The sequence below is a fragment of the Vipera berus genome (assembly GCF_964194415.1).
Source record: "Vipera berus genome assembly, chromosome: 8".
Lineage (NCBI taxonomy): Eukaryota > Metazoa > Chordata > Lepidosauria > Squamata > Viperidae > Vipera > Vipera berus.
The window spans coordinates 4,439,086-4,454,697 of record NC_138211.1 but is presented as its reverse complement, the minus strand read 5'-3'; the positions used below and the strand labels follow the sequence as shown (position 1 = coordinate 4,454,697).

General features: G+C 44.4%; 1 protein-coding gene across 1 annotated transcript; it reads left to right on the top strand.

Moving 5' to 3' along the window:
• Positions 1-1,404: 1,404 nt before the first annotated feature.
• On the top strand, positions 1,405-10,621 carry LOC308671426 (uncharacterized protein CXorf65 homolog; the record flags this gene model as incomplete). Its single annotated transcript, XM_081333601.1, has 6 exons — positions 1,405-1,429; positions 2,195-2,281; positions 2,570-2,686; positions 9,042-9,116; positions 9,708-9,806; positions 10,517-10,621. 6 exons carry the CDS (start codon positions 1,405-1,407, stop codon positions 10,591-10,593), a joined length of 480 nt encoding a protein of 159 aa, XP_081189727.1. The 3' UTR covers positions 10,594-10,621.
• Positions 10,622-15,612: the final 4,991 nt, after the last annotated feature.

Sequence of the window (15,612 nt, the reverse complement as noted above, 5' to 3'; positions counted from 1 at the left end):
AACATATGCCGCAAGTTTTTGTGTCATCTAACATGGGAGCTGATATCTGAGGCACAAAAATAGCAAAACAGAATGGAGGCATCATCTGCTTCAATATTATTCATTTCAATATTTAATTTAAGTAGTCTCTCAAACCCTTTTTTTTTTAGAATCCTCAGTACATTTATTCCCAAACCAGTAGATTCTTTTTATTATTATTTGTATTCTTTGGCTGTGGTTTTTTTTTCCCTCCCTCACAAATAATGACGGATTGTTGGTCAGCTGATCTCAAAACGGGGATATTTCTTTGTTGTTTTGCTTTCTCTTAGCTCGTCTGCTAGCAAAGATTAAGAATGTTTGCCAGTCCTCTAATAGGCCATTGTGTCACCCTTGGAGAGCAAACAAAGGAAGAACTGGGCAACGGGGAAAATACGCAACCAACTTGGCTTCTAGTAAAAAGCTATTCTGAGAGACAATTCTTGAATTACTTTCATTTGAGAGACCGTATAGAATTCAGGAGGTGAGGCACCTACCTCTGCTCAACCATCATACTTTTTCTTGGTCTTGTTGTTGTGATTCAGGGTCAGCCTGTGGGTTCGGCAGTTGGGTCGGATGACTCGGATGACTCAGATGAGGGGGAGGAGGGGGGTGTTGAAGAAGAACTTGCTGATGATGGCTTGGAGGCTCCGCAGAGCCCCCAGCCAGGCCCCTCTTACTTGGTGGAGACCCAGCTGCGTGAGCTCGACAGTGTGGATGAAGATGACCCACAGCTGGCCCTGTTCAAGGACGCCCGACGCAGGAGGCAGTCAAGCAGGAGCAAGCAGAGAAAGGCTGTGGGACTTCTCGGAAGGAGGCAAAGAGAGGCCACGCCCTGAACTCTTATAAAGGGAGTGTTTGGGGGAGGGCTGGTTTGCTGAAAGCAACTGCTCCGTTAGAGGATCAAAGCTCCGGTATCTTGTTTCATGTTTTGTTGTTTGTTTAATAAATTTGGCAGACGTTTTCCAGCCTCTGCCGTTTGTACAGGGGTTGCCTTTCTGCAAGGCCGGTAGCAGGCTGGTACAGAACACTTGTGAACAAAGTTAGTATATGCAATTTCTATACCGCCACCTTGAAATCCTAACGCAGGCCCTGAGTGTTAACATTTATTTGCTCTCTGATGCTACTGGAAAGCTGTTCGTTTGACTGCTTTGAGTTCTTACCTAAAAAGGAAGGTGAAAAATACATTTCTCAAGTCATGTCATTTAGGGAAGTGGGACAGTTTCCTAGGAAGTAGAACAATTTCTTCCTCCATGGGAAGAAAAGTAGATTTTTTTTCCAGTTTCTGGGTGTTGGGCGTTTTTTGAAGAGTGTTGTGTTTTCTCTGATGTTCGATCTAATGACTCCTTTCTCATTGCATGTGTTCTTCCTTTCAGATTATCAGTAGAAATGTTTATAACTGTTCTTCATGGAGGTAAGTGACTTCTCCATTATTAGCTTCTGTCATGTTCTGTGTACGAATCTGGGTCTGGTTGAAGACATCAGTAGCTTTCCTAAAATTGCTCAGGTAAGTCCTCCACTTAAAAACTATAACTGAGCCCAGAATTATGCCAGTTATTAAGCAGGTCACCATGGGACTATACCCAATTTTATGGCCTTTTTGTGGCAGTCATTAAGCAAATGTGGTTGCAAAGCAGATGTCACAGTCGCTAAGCAAACTTGGTATTCATTCAGTCAATCCATTGTCTGCAATGGACATTGCCAGAAATCAGAAATAAATGCCAGTTTACAATAAGATATCATACATTGTGGTCACGTGTACTCAGGACACTGCAAATTCAGGCTGTTTACCAAGCACCCAAAATAAGATCACGTGACTGCAGTGGGGTGGCCATAGGAACTTCAAACCTGGGTCAAAATTAGACCTGGGGAAGTCCGTCATAACTTTCAGTGCAAAGCAATTTAGTCATAAGTCATGGACTATCAATCTCATTTTATGTAAGTCTGACCTATCAACCAATCCATAACTAGGAAATTAATGCAGGAATTCTCAGAATTATTGAGGTTTGCAATACTTGTCCTTGGCTGTAATAAAGGCTTTGACTTGATTGGATTTGGGGCTTTGCGCTTTACTGCACATACTGCAAAGTTTGATTGCTGTTCATTGTGATTGGGTTGATGTCCAGTCAAAAGTGGGAGAAATGCTTGAATCTTTGCTTCCCCCCCCCTTCCTTCCTAGAACACAAGGCAGATCTTTTTAATATACACTGCAAAGTCCAGATTTTGTTAGACGGCATTAAACACCGCTGTGGATGTGAAGGTAAAGGTGACTCGGCTATGAATTAATAGACCTAATGTAAAACTGTGTTTGCATTGAAACACACTTTCCGTAATAATGAGCTCATTTGAATTCACTATACATTTGCATGTTGGGTAAAGATAAACAGGGACTTGTATGAAATATGATTGATGCATTTGTGAGGAAGGAACAAGGAAATAGAAATCCCTTATAATTCTACCTAAGGGCATTGATTCTGAACCATATTTACTTTGTTCAGAAAGCATGAGAAATCTATATAAGCCAGTTAACTTGTGGGTAAATTCTGAATTTCAGAGGAAATAGAATTAGCAGATGAGAGTGGCCAAGTAAAGAATTTACTTCAAAACAAGTATCGCTATGCAACAGAACTCCTGGGAGAACGAGAGACTTACGTGCTGCTTAGTGTCACAAGTAAGTGACTTGTTTTGAATTTCTGCACAATCCAAAGAGGACCTGTCAAGCTGCAGACAAACTGCTCAGTTCCTCTACATCTTAATCCTAGAATTAGGGACACACCATGTTCTTTGTTCAGAATAATTGTATGTGGATTAGATTCACTAGAACACAGAATCATAGGACATTTCAAAAGTCTTCTAGTCCCCCACCCCCACCCCACTCAAGGCAGGAGACTTTATACCATCCCAATCCAAATAGTTGTCCAGTCTACTTTTGAAAACCTCCAGTGATGGAACACCCACAACTCCAGGAGTCAAGCTATTCCATGTATTAACTCTTCACCCTGTCATAACATTTCTAGGTTGAATCTCTCTTTAACATTGCCTCTTGTCCTGTCTTCTGATGTGTTGGATTTTGAACCTAAAGCATGCCTCCTTCAAGATGAATCCATAACTCAATGATCACATTCATGTGGATTTCTCAGCACGACACAGGAGGGTTTGATCACTGTCACCTGTAAATATCTAGGATATTTGTTCAGTCAATTCAGTCTATCCTGAAACTTCATGTAGTATCATCTGGATGCAATGGACTACAATCCCCAGAATTCCTAGCCAAGATATTTAATATTTATGATAGCACCCAGGAAGTTGATTCCTTGCCATATGATCATGTAACATGTGTACTAACCTTTGGCTGACTGGGGATACTGGATTTAATGATAACTTGAAGGCTGCATCCCTTGCACTGATGAATCATTTACACATTGATGAGTGAAATGTTCTTCAAAGAAAAACCAACTCAAGTTTATTTATTTTATTTATTGATGGGATTTATATCCCGCCCTATCTCCTGAAGGACTCAGGGCGGCTCACAATAAAACATATAATAAGTGCATAAATCAAGATAAATGAAATTGAGAACATCAGTGCAATAAAAAATTAGAGAATTTAAAAATGAATTAAAAATACTAAATATAAATTAATTAAGATGCCTGTCAGTCTAGGTCAGCTTGGTGGAACAGGTGTGTTTTGAGGCCGCGGCGAAAGGATTGGAGGTTTTGGGCTATCCGAAGCTCAGGGGGGAGCTGATTCCATAGGGTTGGTGCTCCCACAGAGAAGGCCCTCCCCCTGGGGGTCGCCAGCCGACATTGCCTAGCTGACGGTACCCTGAGGAGGCCTTCTCTGTGTGAGCGTACTGGACGATGGGAATTTGTTCCCGGCAGCAGATGGTCCTGCAAGTATCCCGGACCTAAGCCATGTAGGGCTTTAAAGGTAAGTACCAGCACCTTAAATCTCACCCGGAGGGCAACTGGTAGCCAATGCAGCTCCCGCAGGAGGGGTGTAATATGGGAGTATCGGGAAGCTCCCATCACAACCCGCGCAGCTGCATTCTGCACCAGCTGAAGCCTCCGGGTGGTCTTTAAGGGCAGCCCCATGTAGAGAGCATTACAGTAATCAATACGGGAGGTAACGAGTGCGTGGGTGACTGTACGTAGGGCATCTCGGTCCAAAAAGGGGCGTAATTGGTATATAAGACGAATCTGGGCAAATGCCCCCCTAGCCACGGTTCCCATGTGATCTTCAAAACTGAGTCGTGAATCTAGGAGGACGCCCAGATTGCGTGCTTTATCAATGGGAGGTAACATCTCTCCTCCTATAGTCAGAGATGGAACCTCTTGGACTAAACGAGATGACGGTATGTACAGCCACTCAGTCTTGGCCGGGTTGAGTCGAAGCCTGTTTTCTCCCATCCAAATCTGTACCGCTTCCAGACAACGGGACATCACATCGAGGGCATCACTGGGTTGGTTCGGGGTGGAGATGAATAGCTGGGTATCATCAGCATATTGATGATATTTCACCCCGAAGCTACGGATGATCTCTCCCAGCGGCTTCATATAGATGTTGAACAGGAGGGGCGAGAGCACCGAACCCTGAGGCACTCCACAATTAAGAGGCCTAGGGCTTGACCTCTGCCCTCCTGCCAACACCGTCTGCGAACGGTCCGAGAGGTAGGAGGAGAACCAACGCAGAACGGTGCCTCCCACTCCCAGCCCCTCAAGACGACGCAGTAAGATACCATGGTCGATGGTATCAAAAGCCGCTGATAGATCTAATAGGACCAGGACAGAAGAATAACCTCTATCTCGGGCCCGCCAGAGATCATTCACCAGCGCGACCAATGCCGTCTCCGTGCTGTGCCCCGGTCTGAAACCCGATTGGTACGGATCTAGATATTCAGCTTCCTCCAGGTTCAAAGGGAGCTGTCGTGCCACCACGCTCTCAACGACCTTCGCAAGGAAGCGAAGGTTGGAGACAGGACGGAAGTTGTTTAAAACAGCTGGGTCCAGTGCCGGTTTCTTGAGGAGGGGCCTTACCACCGCCTCTTTCAAGGCAGCAGGGAAGTACCCTTCACTCAGTGAGGCATTGATAACTGCTAGGAGCCAGCCTCGTGTAACCTCCCGAGAAGCATAGACTAGCCAGGAGGGACACGGGTCCAACAAACATGTGGCGGCACTTAGTTTCCCCATGATCTTGTCCACTTCATCCGGAGTCACAGGATCGAACTCTTCCCAAATGTACTTGGCCAACTTCATCGTTTTCCTCTCGTTAGATACTGCCCAGTCAGAGTCCAGACCAGCCCGAATCTGAGCAATTTTGTCCACCAGATATTTACTAAATTCCTCAGCCCGTCCATGTAGGGGGTCCTCTCCCGTCTCTTGACTTAAAAGGGAGCGGACCACTCTAAATAGGGCGGCCGGGCGATTATCTGCGGACGCAATGAGGGTGGTGAAGTAGGCGCGCTTTGCCACCCTCATTGCCACAAGATAGGATCTAGAAAAGGATCTTAACTGTGTTCGGTCAGACTCGGACCGACTGGCTCTCCAAATGCTCTCTAGGCCCCTTCTCTGGCGCTTCATCTCCCGTAGGTCCTTGGAGAACCAAGGAGCGAGTCGGGACTTGCGCCGGGTCAGAGGCCGCAAAGGGACAACGCGGTCGAGCGCCTCCGAAGCAGCCTGTTGCCAGGCATTAACTAAGGACTCGGCCGGGTTGTGGGAGAGGGAGGTGGGAATCGGTCCAAGCGCCATCTGGAATTTATCTGGGTCCATCAGGCGCCTGGGGCGGAACCACCTGGTCGGTTCCGCTTCCTGACATCGGGGGGTGACGTGACGGAGGCCCAACCGCAGGAGGTAGTGGTCTGTCCATGACAGGGGTTGTGATGTTGGAGTAACCCCACCCAGCCCATTTAGCCACTGCCCAGAGACAAAAATTAGATCCGGCATGTTTCCTCCCTCGTGAGTTGGGTCCTGAGTAATTTGAGTAAGGTCCATGGCCGTCATGGAGGCCATGAACTCTCGGGCCACTTCTGATGCACTGCCCAGGGAAGGTAGATTAAAATCTCCCAGTACCATAAGCTTTGGAAATTCGACCGCCAATCCTGAGATGGCGTCAGGTAGCTTGGGTAGAACCGTTGCTGTGCAGCTTGGAGAGAGGTATACCAGAAGTAGGCCCAACTGACCACCAGGACCCCACCTTAAGAGGAGGGATTCACATCCGTCTATCTGAGGGGCAGTGGCCTCCCGCGGATGGAGGGTCTCTCTGATAACGATCGCCACGCCACCTCCCCTACCCTGAGCTCGAGGTTGATGTAGCACACGGAAACCTGGGGGGGATAAATCAGTCAGAGGGACCCCTCCCTCTGGGCCCAGCCAGGTTTCCGTGATGCATGCCAGGTCTGCGCCTTCCTCCTCGATCAAGTCATGGATGAGGGGAGCTTTATTCACAACAGACCTGGCATTAAAATAGATCAGCCTGAGCTCAGGAGTCAGACCTCCCTCTTCCCCAGGGCAGCAAGCGGGAGCCAGAGGGTCAGAGCGCGCCACAGCAAGAAGATAGCGTGGGCGTGATCTCAGAATACGATATGACCCTCTGCTCCTCCATCTGCTGCCGTTCCCAATTACTGTGGGGATCGGTATCCCTGTCCCATCCCCCTGGTTTACAAGACTCTCCATGGCCCTCATATTGCCGCGACCATTGGCCAACTTAGGCTGAGACAGGTCCGGTGGGATCTTCCCCTCGATTTGCTGGGCCTGACCCTCCCCCCTCCCTAACCCTTCAAAAAATTTTAAAAGAAAACCCAAGAGCCTCTTCTTGGCGCCATGCCACCTCTCGGGGTCCCAGGACCCGTCATTAAGGAAACGGCGGCGTAGGTCTGATGGCCATCTCTGAGAGAGTGGGGAAGCTCTCAGGGCAAGTAGCTCACTTCTGGTGTAAGCCATCAGAGGTGGAAATAGGAGTAAAGGACGAGCTGGTAGGAACAACTGCATATCAAGACCACAGAGCTGAAGTAGTGGCTCCTGAGAACATGGTCACCCTCTCACAGTGATCAGGATCTCAGGGGGTCACCATCCAGCTCCGGGTAGGTCGCAGGAGGAGAGAGAGTCCGGTGAATGCTAGCATAGTCTGTTGGTGGATAACTTCGTAGCTCCGGTGATGAGCGGTGGTAGTTCATCTATCTCCATGCCTAAGATGTCATCGCGACCGAGGGGCTGTAGTCAGTCTCCGGTGAAAAAATGAAGGAGGGATTATCTGGACTTAAAGTTATGATTCCGAGAGGATAACTGCTATCTCGGGGGCCTTTCGGCACATCCCACCTCCAAATAAAGCTTCAGGTGGTCCCTGGTGAATTCCGCCCTCCAGACCAGATATAGGAGGGTTTTAAATGGCGCTCTAGCCTACAGACGGTGGCCATCATCCCACAGACCTCTGTCGTGGGTGGGGAGCGCGAAGATCTTATAGATGGGCAGATGGGGGGCAGCAGCCACCAATTCTGGAGCCTCGCCGTCCAGGCTACCTTTGTAGGCAGCCCCAGGTCGTTACAGCTCCTCCGCAGGTGGCTGCAGGGCCGGACCGTTTGTCTATCGAAGGGAGATCGATCAGGTCGTTGTATGTCCGTTGCAGGCTTCCGCATGCCGCGCATCCAAGCAGGCCGCTTAACAGCTGATTTGGAGGCCGCCGCAAGATCCCACCGGCAGCTGCCGGCTAGTATATGCTCTCTGCCGGTCTGAACGAGCCAGAAAAGGCTGGAAACTGCGCGTTGCAGCCCGCCCATCACCGGCCGCTTTACAGGCTGCCGCGGGGTGCCGCCGGTTACTCGCATCCAAGCTGGCCGCTTAACAGCTGATTTGGGGACCGCCGCAAGATCCCATCGGCAGCTGCCGGCTAGTATGTGCTCTTTGCTGGTTTGAGCGAGCCAGAAAAGGCTGCAAACTGCACGTTGCAGCCCGACCATCCTCAGCCGCTTTACAGGTTGCCGTAGGGTGCCGCCGGTTGCTTTCGGCCATTGTAATTCGGCCGTCAGCCTGATCGAGCCGTTCCGCTTGGCCCCTTCGAGTCCGGGAGCCTTGCCTCCTTGCCGCTTCGCCATCCCTTTCCAATACCGCCCCGTTGTTACTACTGGCGCTCATTACGGGCTCCACCAAAGCCTCGGAGGGTCCTGTCGCCCATCCGGGCTAGGGAGCAGCAGCCCCCTGCAGGGCTCCATGCCAAACTCGCATCCTTTGATCTCCGCGATCAGCTGCGAGCGGCCATCTTCCAGGAGGCGTGGCAAAAAAAAAAAAAAACCTTTGCCTTTTGCAAAGCACCTGCGGGACTGCCCTGACCTAGATGACTGAGAGTCCCCGTAGACATAAGAACTACAAGTTTGCACGTCAAGGTTCAGTCATAAGCACTGGCTATAATCCAAGTCCAATGTGACTTGCCTTATCTTGGTTTATAAAATAGTTTAATTGCTGGATGTCCACTAGGCCAGTTGTGATTTCGGGTGCTTCATTTTTTTATTTTGCCCGTCCATATGCGTCTATCAACTTTTTTTTTAAAAAAAAAGAAGAAGAAGAAGAAAAGGAAGGGAGAAACTTACAGAAGGAACTAGATAATGGAGCCCCATTTCCATCTGTCCTGTTTGCCATCGTTCACTCCCTAGAGACTAAAATGCACAATGTGAAATTTGAGCAGGTCCCGAACAAGGAGTACCGGTATATATCGGAGGTGGTGACCCTTTGAGAGCTGTATGCAACGAAATTTCATTTTGATGCATGCCAATTGGTGTACATTCAAAGTGACAATAAAGTTATCATCATCATCATAACGATAATTTTGTTAATGCTTTAGGGATTATCTTTGAAGGAAGTAAGGAACTGGATTTAAAATACTGGACGTATTCAAATAGGTTATTTGCCATCTGCAAAAAAAAATCACATTCAAAATTATCTTTCAGCTGAAGGAGGAAAGTCCTGATTAGCACACCTTATTCTGATTACTAGATTACAGTTATTTCCAGCTTCATGTTAATTGCTTTCTTCCCACAGATGGAGAAAAAGCTTCAGAGTCTGAATTTAGGCCACTGTTGAAGGATGAGCACATTATTAACCCAAAGTTTCTAGGTCAGTAAACAGTTTAATTTCCATTTATCCATAAGACCAAAAATTATCTTGAAAATAAAACAGGGAGAAAAAACAACAACTGGATTTCACCTGAATATTTTACAGATGAGATGTGCTGGAAAACATAGCTGTATTTCATATTTTTGATTTTCATTTTCCTTTCCTTTATTATTTTTGCAAAGATTTCAAACCAATGAACAAACATAATATTCTTCCCTTTTTCCGTTTTTCCCACAACAACCCTGTGACGTGGGTTGGGGGGAGAGAGAAAATGACTGGCCCAAAGTCGCCCAGCAGGTGCTCCCTAAGGCGGGACTAGAACTCAAAGTCACCTGGTGATTGGCCCATACTCACCCAACCAGATTTCATGCCTAAAGGCAGGACTAGAACTCGCAATCTCCTTGCTGTATCAACAGCCTGTGAACATCATTATTCTAATTGTAAGCTTTTTTGTAAGTAAACTGTTGGCCTGACACTGAACATTAATTAAACAATTACCAATCTTGCAATTAGGCTATTCATTGTATTTCCCAATTGAAAAAGCTAGTTTAATTTGGGTGGGCTAATCATGCATTTTTTTTCAACCTAAAGCTAAATTAGGAAGTTGTCAAGAGCACAAAGGACCATCCCCAAAGATGAAATCCAGAAGGATTCATAGAAAATCAACCTTGGATATCCCCACTGCTGAAGGTAAGCTTATTGTTATGAAAAAGAAGAAGCTTGGTGCATTAAGCATTTTGCGATGCTTTCCATGGGCATTTATAACTAAAGATTTGACTTCTGAAGTGGCTTACATCTTATTTTGTCAAGTGTGCTTGTTAGTGAGATCTTGTACCTTATCCACAGTCTACAAACCCAAAATATCTAGGTTTGCTTAAGTATTAATACTTCCAAAATCAGATTGTTGATTCTTGAGAAACTCCAAGGCAGCTAACATAAAATAATAAGATGAAACTCATCTGGACTTTTTATATTTTCAACACAGAAGATGGTCCCCATCATAATTCCCCCTAAGACCTAGTTTTTGATGTTGTGTTCAGATAATACAAGGCCCCAGTCTTTTGCTATCCAGGTAAACACTTACCCAAGTAATTCAGAAGCAAAAATTCTCAGTCAAATGAGAAATAACCATCTGATCATGTTACCTAGTTGGATAACGAACCATCTGCAAGAAAACCATCAAGCTCAGAGAGCACCAAGGACTTCACAGTTCAACCCTGAGCTACAAAAATTCTCCTCTGTTGGAAACCATCTTTGATGGCTTCCTAAAGACTGTAAACTAACCTAGTTTGCAGCCGTACTTATTTTGATTTACATAGCAGGCTACTTCACTTACATGAATCTGGATAGTTCGGAAGTTCCATCCTTGCTTGATTTCTTTTTGTCTCTTTCAATGGCAGGCATAAGAAACGCTTCGCCCCATGGCAGTAGAACCAGAACACCCAATGTTTCTCCAAAACAGAGCAAGAAAAACTGATTTGGTGGGTGAATTCATAGCCCTGCTACATTTCTGGAAATGTTTCTTTCCTGTTTGTTGTAAAATGTGGATTAAAGCTGCTCTTCCTTCTTGCCAAGTAAAATTGCAGCATGCTGAAAGTCCTGTTAGAGTCCTGTTGGAGTCACAAAGGGCTTGGAAATCAAATCCAGATTTCATAATAAATTTCCTAAAACAGGAGCCCTAATCTCTCTGGGGTGTCTGTATGTGCTTGTGGATGCACATGTATGGTGTAGATGTGCCAAGATTAATTAACTAAAGAGATGCTGGCAGAATTTAAATACACATTCTCGCTCTTTCTCTCTTGAAATACTATGGTTTCTTATTTCCCTTTTTCTGCCAAAGCTTTTAGAGAATTGAACGGACATCTTTATTCATAATGAAAGTAACCTTTAGCAATATCTATTATTCGAGGATCCCCATGTCTGTCATCGGATCAATAAAAAAAGACTTGCCTGCTGAATTCTCTTGCATTCTCATGGGGAAAATATGTGAGCCAGGAAACTATCCTGAGCACTCGATAATCAGACTTTAGTCATCAACAATATCAGCTAATTCTTCCGTGTGATTATCTGCTTTATGCATCATTAGTTTGGCAGCTTTGAGTTTCATGTTCTTTTATATACTTTTGCATTGCAGCATTGTTTCAGTTTTCATTCAGCTGTTTTGATATGTCTTCCAAGTGCAGGTAATAAAAATATAACAACATTGGCATGTGAGCATCTGCATTGCTTCATACAATGCTGAGAATCTAGAATGGGTCCAGGATGCACCTGTAACGGGGTGTGAGAATAATCTTGAGAAAGAGAAGAACAGCCACAGCCAAGACCCTGCTCAGATAAGAGAAATCCAAGTCCAAAGCAAGAATGTACTTTGAGAAAGCATCTCAGTCCTGACCTTCCCCAGTTCTAGAGAAAATGGAGGGAAAGAGCCAGTTTGGTTTAGTGATTAAAGCCTCCAGCTAGAAACTGGGAGTCTGAGTTCTAGTCCTGCCTTAGCCATGAAAGCTGGTTTAGTAAGTTTGAGCCAATAGACTGTGAGTTTTAGTTCTGCTGGACATTGGCTGGGTGACTTTGGGCCAATCACCAGGAGATGGTGAATTCTAGTCCTGCCTTAGTCATGAAAGCCAGCTCGGTGAGTTTGAGCCAATTTCCAGGAGCCAGTGAATTCTAGTTTTGCTTTAGGCATGAAAGCTGACTGGGTGACTCTGGGCTAGTCATTCTCTCAGCCCCATTCACCTCACTGGGTTGTTGTTATAGGGAGAGGAAGGAGTATTAGGTATGTTCAGTGCCTTGAGTTATTTGTAAAAACAATAAAGGCAGGATACAAATAAAAAACAAACATATAGGAGGGATGCCCATCCAATTCGCAAGATTTCTGTTACTGTAACCTTATAATAAAAGCAGTTTTAGTATTCATAACTTTGGTATTCAGATCTGGGCAACCTCGGGGACATCACCCTCTGCAACTAACCATGTTTTGCAATGCCAGCTAACTGAGTTCAAACACTAAGCCAAAATCAAACCAAATAAGCTCTGCTTTAGTTTTGCACCATTATCTGAACCCAGCCGTTTTGGGATATATTATTGCCAATATGTGTAGATTATTTTCTTATAAGGAAAGAGGAGAATAAATTTGCAGAAGGATCCAAGGTTACCTCTCCAATTAGAAGGATAAAGCTCAGTGCACAATAAGAAATACATTTTTTTACCCAGAGATGTAGGCAAATTACTGTCCATTAGACTAACCTGGTATTTCTCAGTCTTGGCACTTTTAAGATGCGTGGACTTCATCTTCCAGAATCGACCAGTCAGCATGGTGGCCGGGGAATTTTGGGAACTGAAGTCCACATATCTTAAAGGAACCAAGATTGAGAAACATTGGATTAGACATATATATATATATATGTCAAATGCTTGTTAACTATTTTTAGATTACCTTGCTAGGCCCCAAACATGGGACAAATCTTTATTTCCTGTGTCAGCCTATCCTGAAGGCCATCAACAGGCAGTAGTCACACCGGTGACAGCTCATATTTGTGTAAATTTTAAATTGCTAACAAAGAATTAAGGGAGACTGGGAGAAGAAGGAAGCTGAAGCCACCAGCCTGAGGATGACGGATGGGATTTCGTCGAAACGTTGCTCTTACACCTTCAATTCTACGTGGGGAAAAACCCGAATGACCAAAGATCCACATACAAACACCCGCGAAAACCTCAGAAAACATATATATATATATGTGTGTCTGTTTGTGTGTAATTTTTTTTTCTAAATACCTAAACATATATATATATATATATATATATATATATATATATATATATATATATATATATATATATATATATATGTATAAATGTATATATATATAGATCCAATATATATATTTGTATATATATTGGATCTTCATTACTTCCTGAAACCTATGACCACAGGAGGTGAAGGGTGGTGACCTCTTTTCAGTTCCATTTGCAGGTCAGAGGTTGGCCTGGAAACTGGGCTTATTATTATCCATCAAGCAGCCTCTGAGCGCAGTTATGCCAGCAAGTGTCACCGTAGCTTTTGAATGGGGTTACGTCAGTGTGTCACTCTTATTTTTCTTAGTTCAGTGCCATTGGCTAGGTGTGGAGTCACCTGATTAAATAAATTGTTTCCATCTTAGTGTAGTGGAACAGATTATACTATCTTTACCTGTGGTTTGTTAAATGTGAGTATCTGGCTACTAAAGGCTTAATGTTCTGTAAGGATTGCTCTGTACATTATTTTGGAAACGCTTGTGTGTGGTTGTAACTTGCTCTTCTTCCCTTGAGGTGATACCTCAGTGGTTGAGAACTTGTGGCCTTCCAGATGGGGATGAACGACAATTAACAGGCTCCCTCGATCGTGGCCCTGTCTCTAATTATCCTCTACCTGCAATTTGCTTTTCGCGTAAAAGAGAAACGTTTCTGGAAAAGAGACAGCAGCTTCAGATTTGGTTAATGCCCAGATAGCAGCAAACCAGAAATTTCACAGATGAAAGCTAGTATAGAATGTTATAAAAGAAATATATCCAGAAGAAGGCTTGCGATGCAAATCGGTTTTATTTTTCTGTTAAAAAAATATTGTATGGTGTCTTCTTCAGTCTGGATACTCCTATTTCAAGTATTTGTAGTGTTAAACCTTGGCCTGTGGCTGCTAATTCAAAATGCATTCTATTTGGTTCAACTCTGCAAATAGGAATATATATTTCCTTGTTAACATTTTCATAGAGGAGTTTGGAGCTGATACCAAGAGAAATGTCAATCAAATTTCAAGTAACAATCCAACTTGATTGGGCTTGATTGCTTGTGAATTCCTTAGAAATTCTTTACAGGGCCAGAAAAAGAAATGTATTTTAAATGAAACTCTATCCGGGGTTTCAATATTGCTTTGATTTTCCTCCAGTCGGGGGAAGGAAAAAAAAAACCCGTCTCTGTTTTGTTCTGATCAGAGCAGATTAAATAAGTCCACATGGCTGTGATGAAAGAGATAAGGCACGTTTTTTTCCCAATGTGAAATATCTGCAGACAAGTGTCTGTGAGAAAGAGTACACACCATATTCTTTGTTCATTCCTTTCGAAGAATGTGTTTCTATTTTGTTGGCATGGCTTGGGAGCAGAAAGCATCAGATAAGAGCAACAGAGAAGAGCAACAAAGATGATTAGGGGGCTGGAGGCTAAAACATATAGGGAACGGTTGCTGGAATTGGGTATGTGTAGTTTAACGAAGAGAAGGGTGAGGGGTGACATGATAGCAGTGTTCCAATATCTCAGGGGCTACCACAAAGAAGAGGGAGTCAAGCTATTCTCCAAGGCACCTGAAAGCAGGACAAGAAGCAATGGATGGAAACTAGTCAAGGAGAGAAGCAACCTAGAACTAAGGAGGAATTTCCTGACAGTTAGAACAATTAACCAGTGGAACAACCTGCCTCCAGAGGTGGTGAATGCTCCAACACTGGAAGTTTTTAAGAAGAGACTGGACAGCCATTTGTCTGAAATGGTATAGGGTTTCCTTCCTGAGCAGGGGTTGGACTAGATGACCTCCAAGGTCCCTTCCAACTTTATTATTATTATTATTATTATTATTATTATTATTATTATTATTATTATTATTATTATTATTATTATTATTATTATTATTATCTTCACACTTCATTTTGAAAACTCTTGTGTTGAGCAATCGCCAAAAGTATGTCAAAGAGTACTCCAGAATTAACAATATGGAGTGCAGTAGATGTATTCATGAATGTGCGCCCGAAACACTATTAAATGGGAGTGATTATTATAGCCTCATGTGAACTTGGGCTCAAGGCCCTGGAGAGGAATTACTTTAGTCTCAAATTCCTGACTTGCTTACAGTTAGTTTTGTTTAAATGACAATGACCTTTGCTCTATATACCTGAGAATTCAATAGACCGGTGAGGCCTTTGGTGCTCTCTGAACTTGGTTGTTTTCTTGCAGACGTTTCATTACCAAACTAGGTAACATCATCAAGCGCCCATCAGATGATGTTACCTGGTTGGATACCGAAACCTCTGCAAGGAAACCAGCAAGCTAAGAGAGCACCAAGGATCCCACAATTCAACCTGGAGGCAGTCGTGAGTTGGCCACTTGTCTTCGCATTCCTTCCAATGCTGTTATTCTGTGGGTCACATTTTACCTAATCCGCATAACCATAAAAACCCCATAGAGAAAACAGAACCAATGTAAAAAGTGAAAGTGCAGGATGGAAACTCAAGTCAAACATAAGCAATAAAAATACGCGCAGCAGGTTAGACTGGTCTGGCTGCTGCAAGTGCAGCCGGTACAAATTTAACTTTGCAAGCTCAGAAAAGGTAGCTTCTGAGATTTGAATTAGAGTAGACCTGGAAAGGACCCTGGAAGTCTTCTAGTCCAGCCCCCTGCTCAAGCAGGAGAACCTAAACCATTTCAGAGAAGCGAATGTCCAGTCTCCTCTTAAAAACCTCCAGGGATAGTGCGCCCA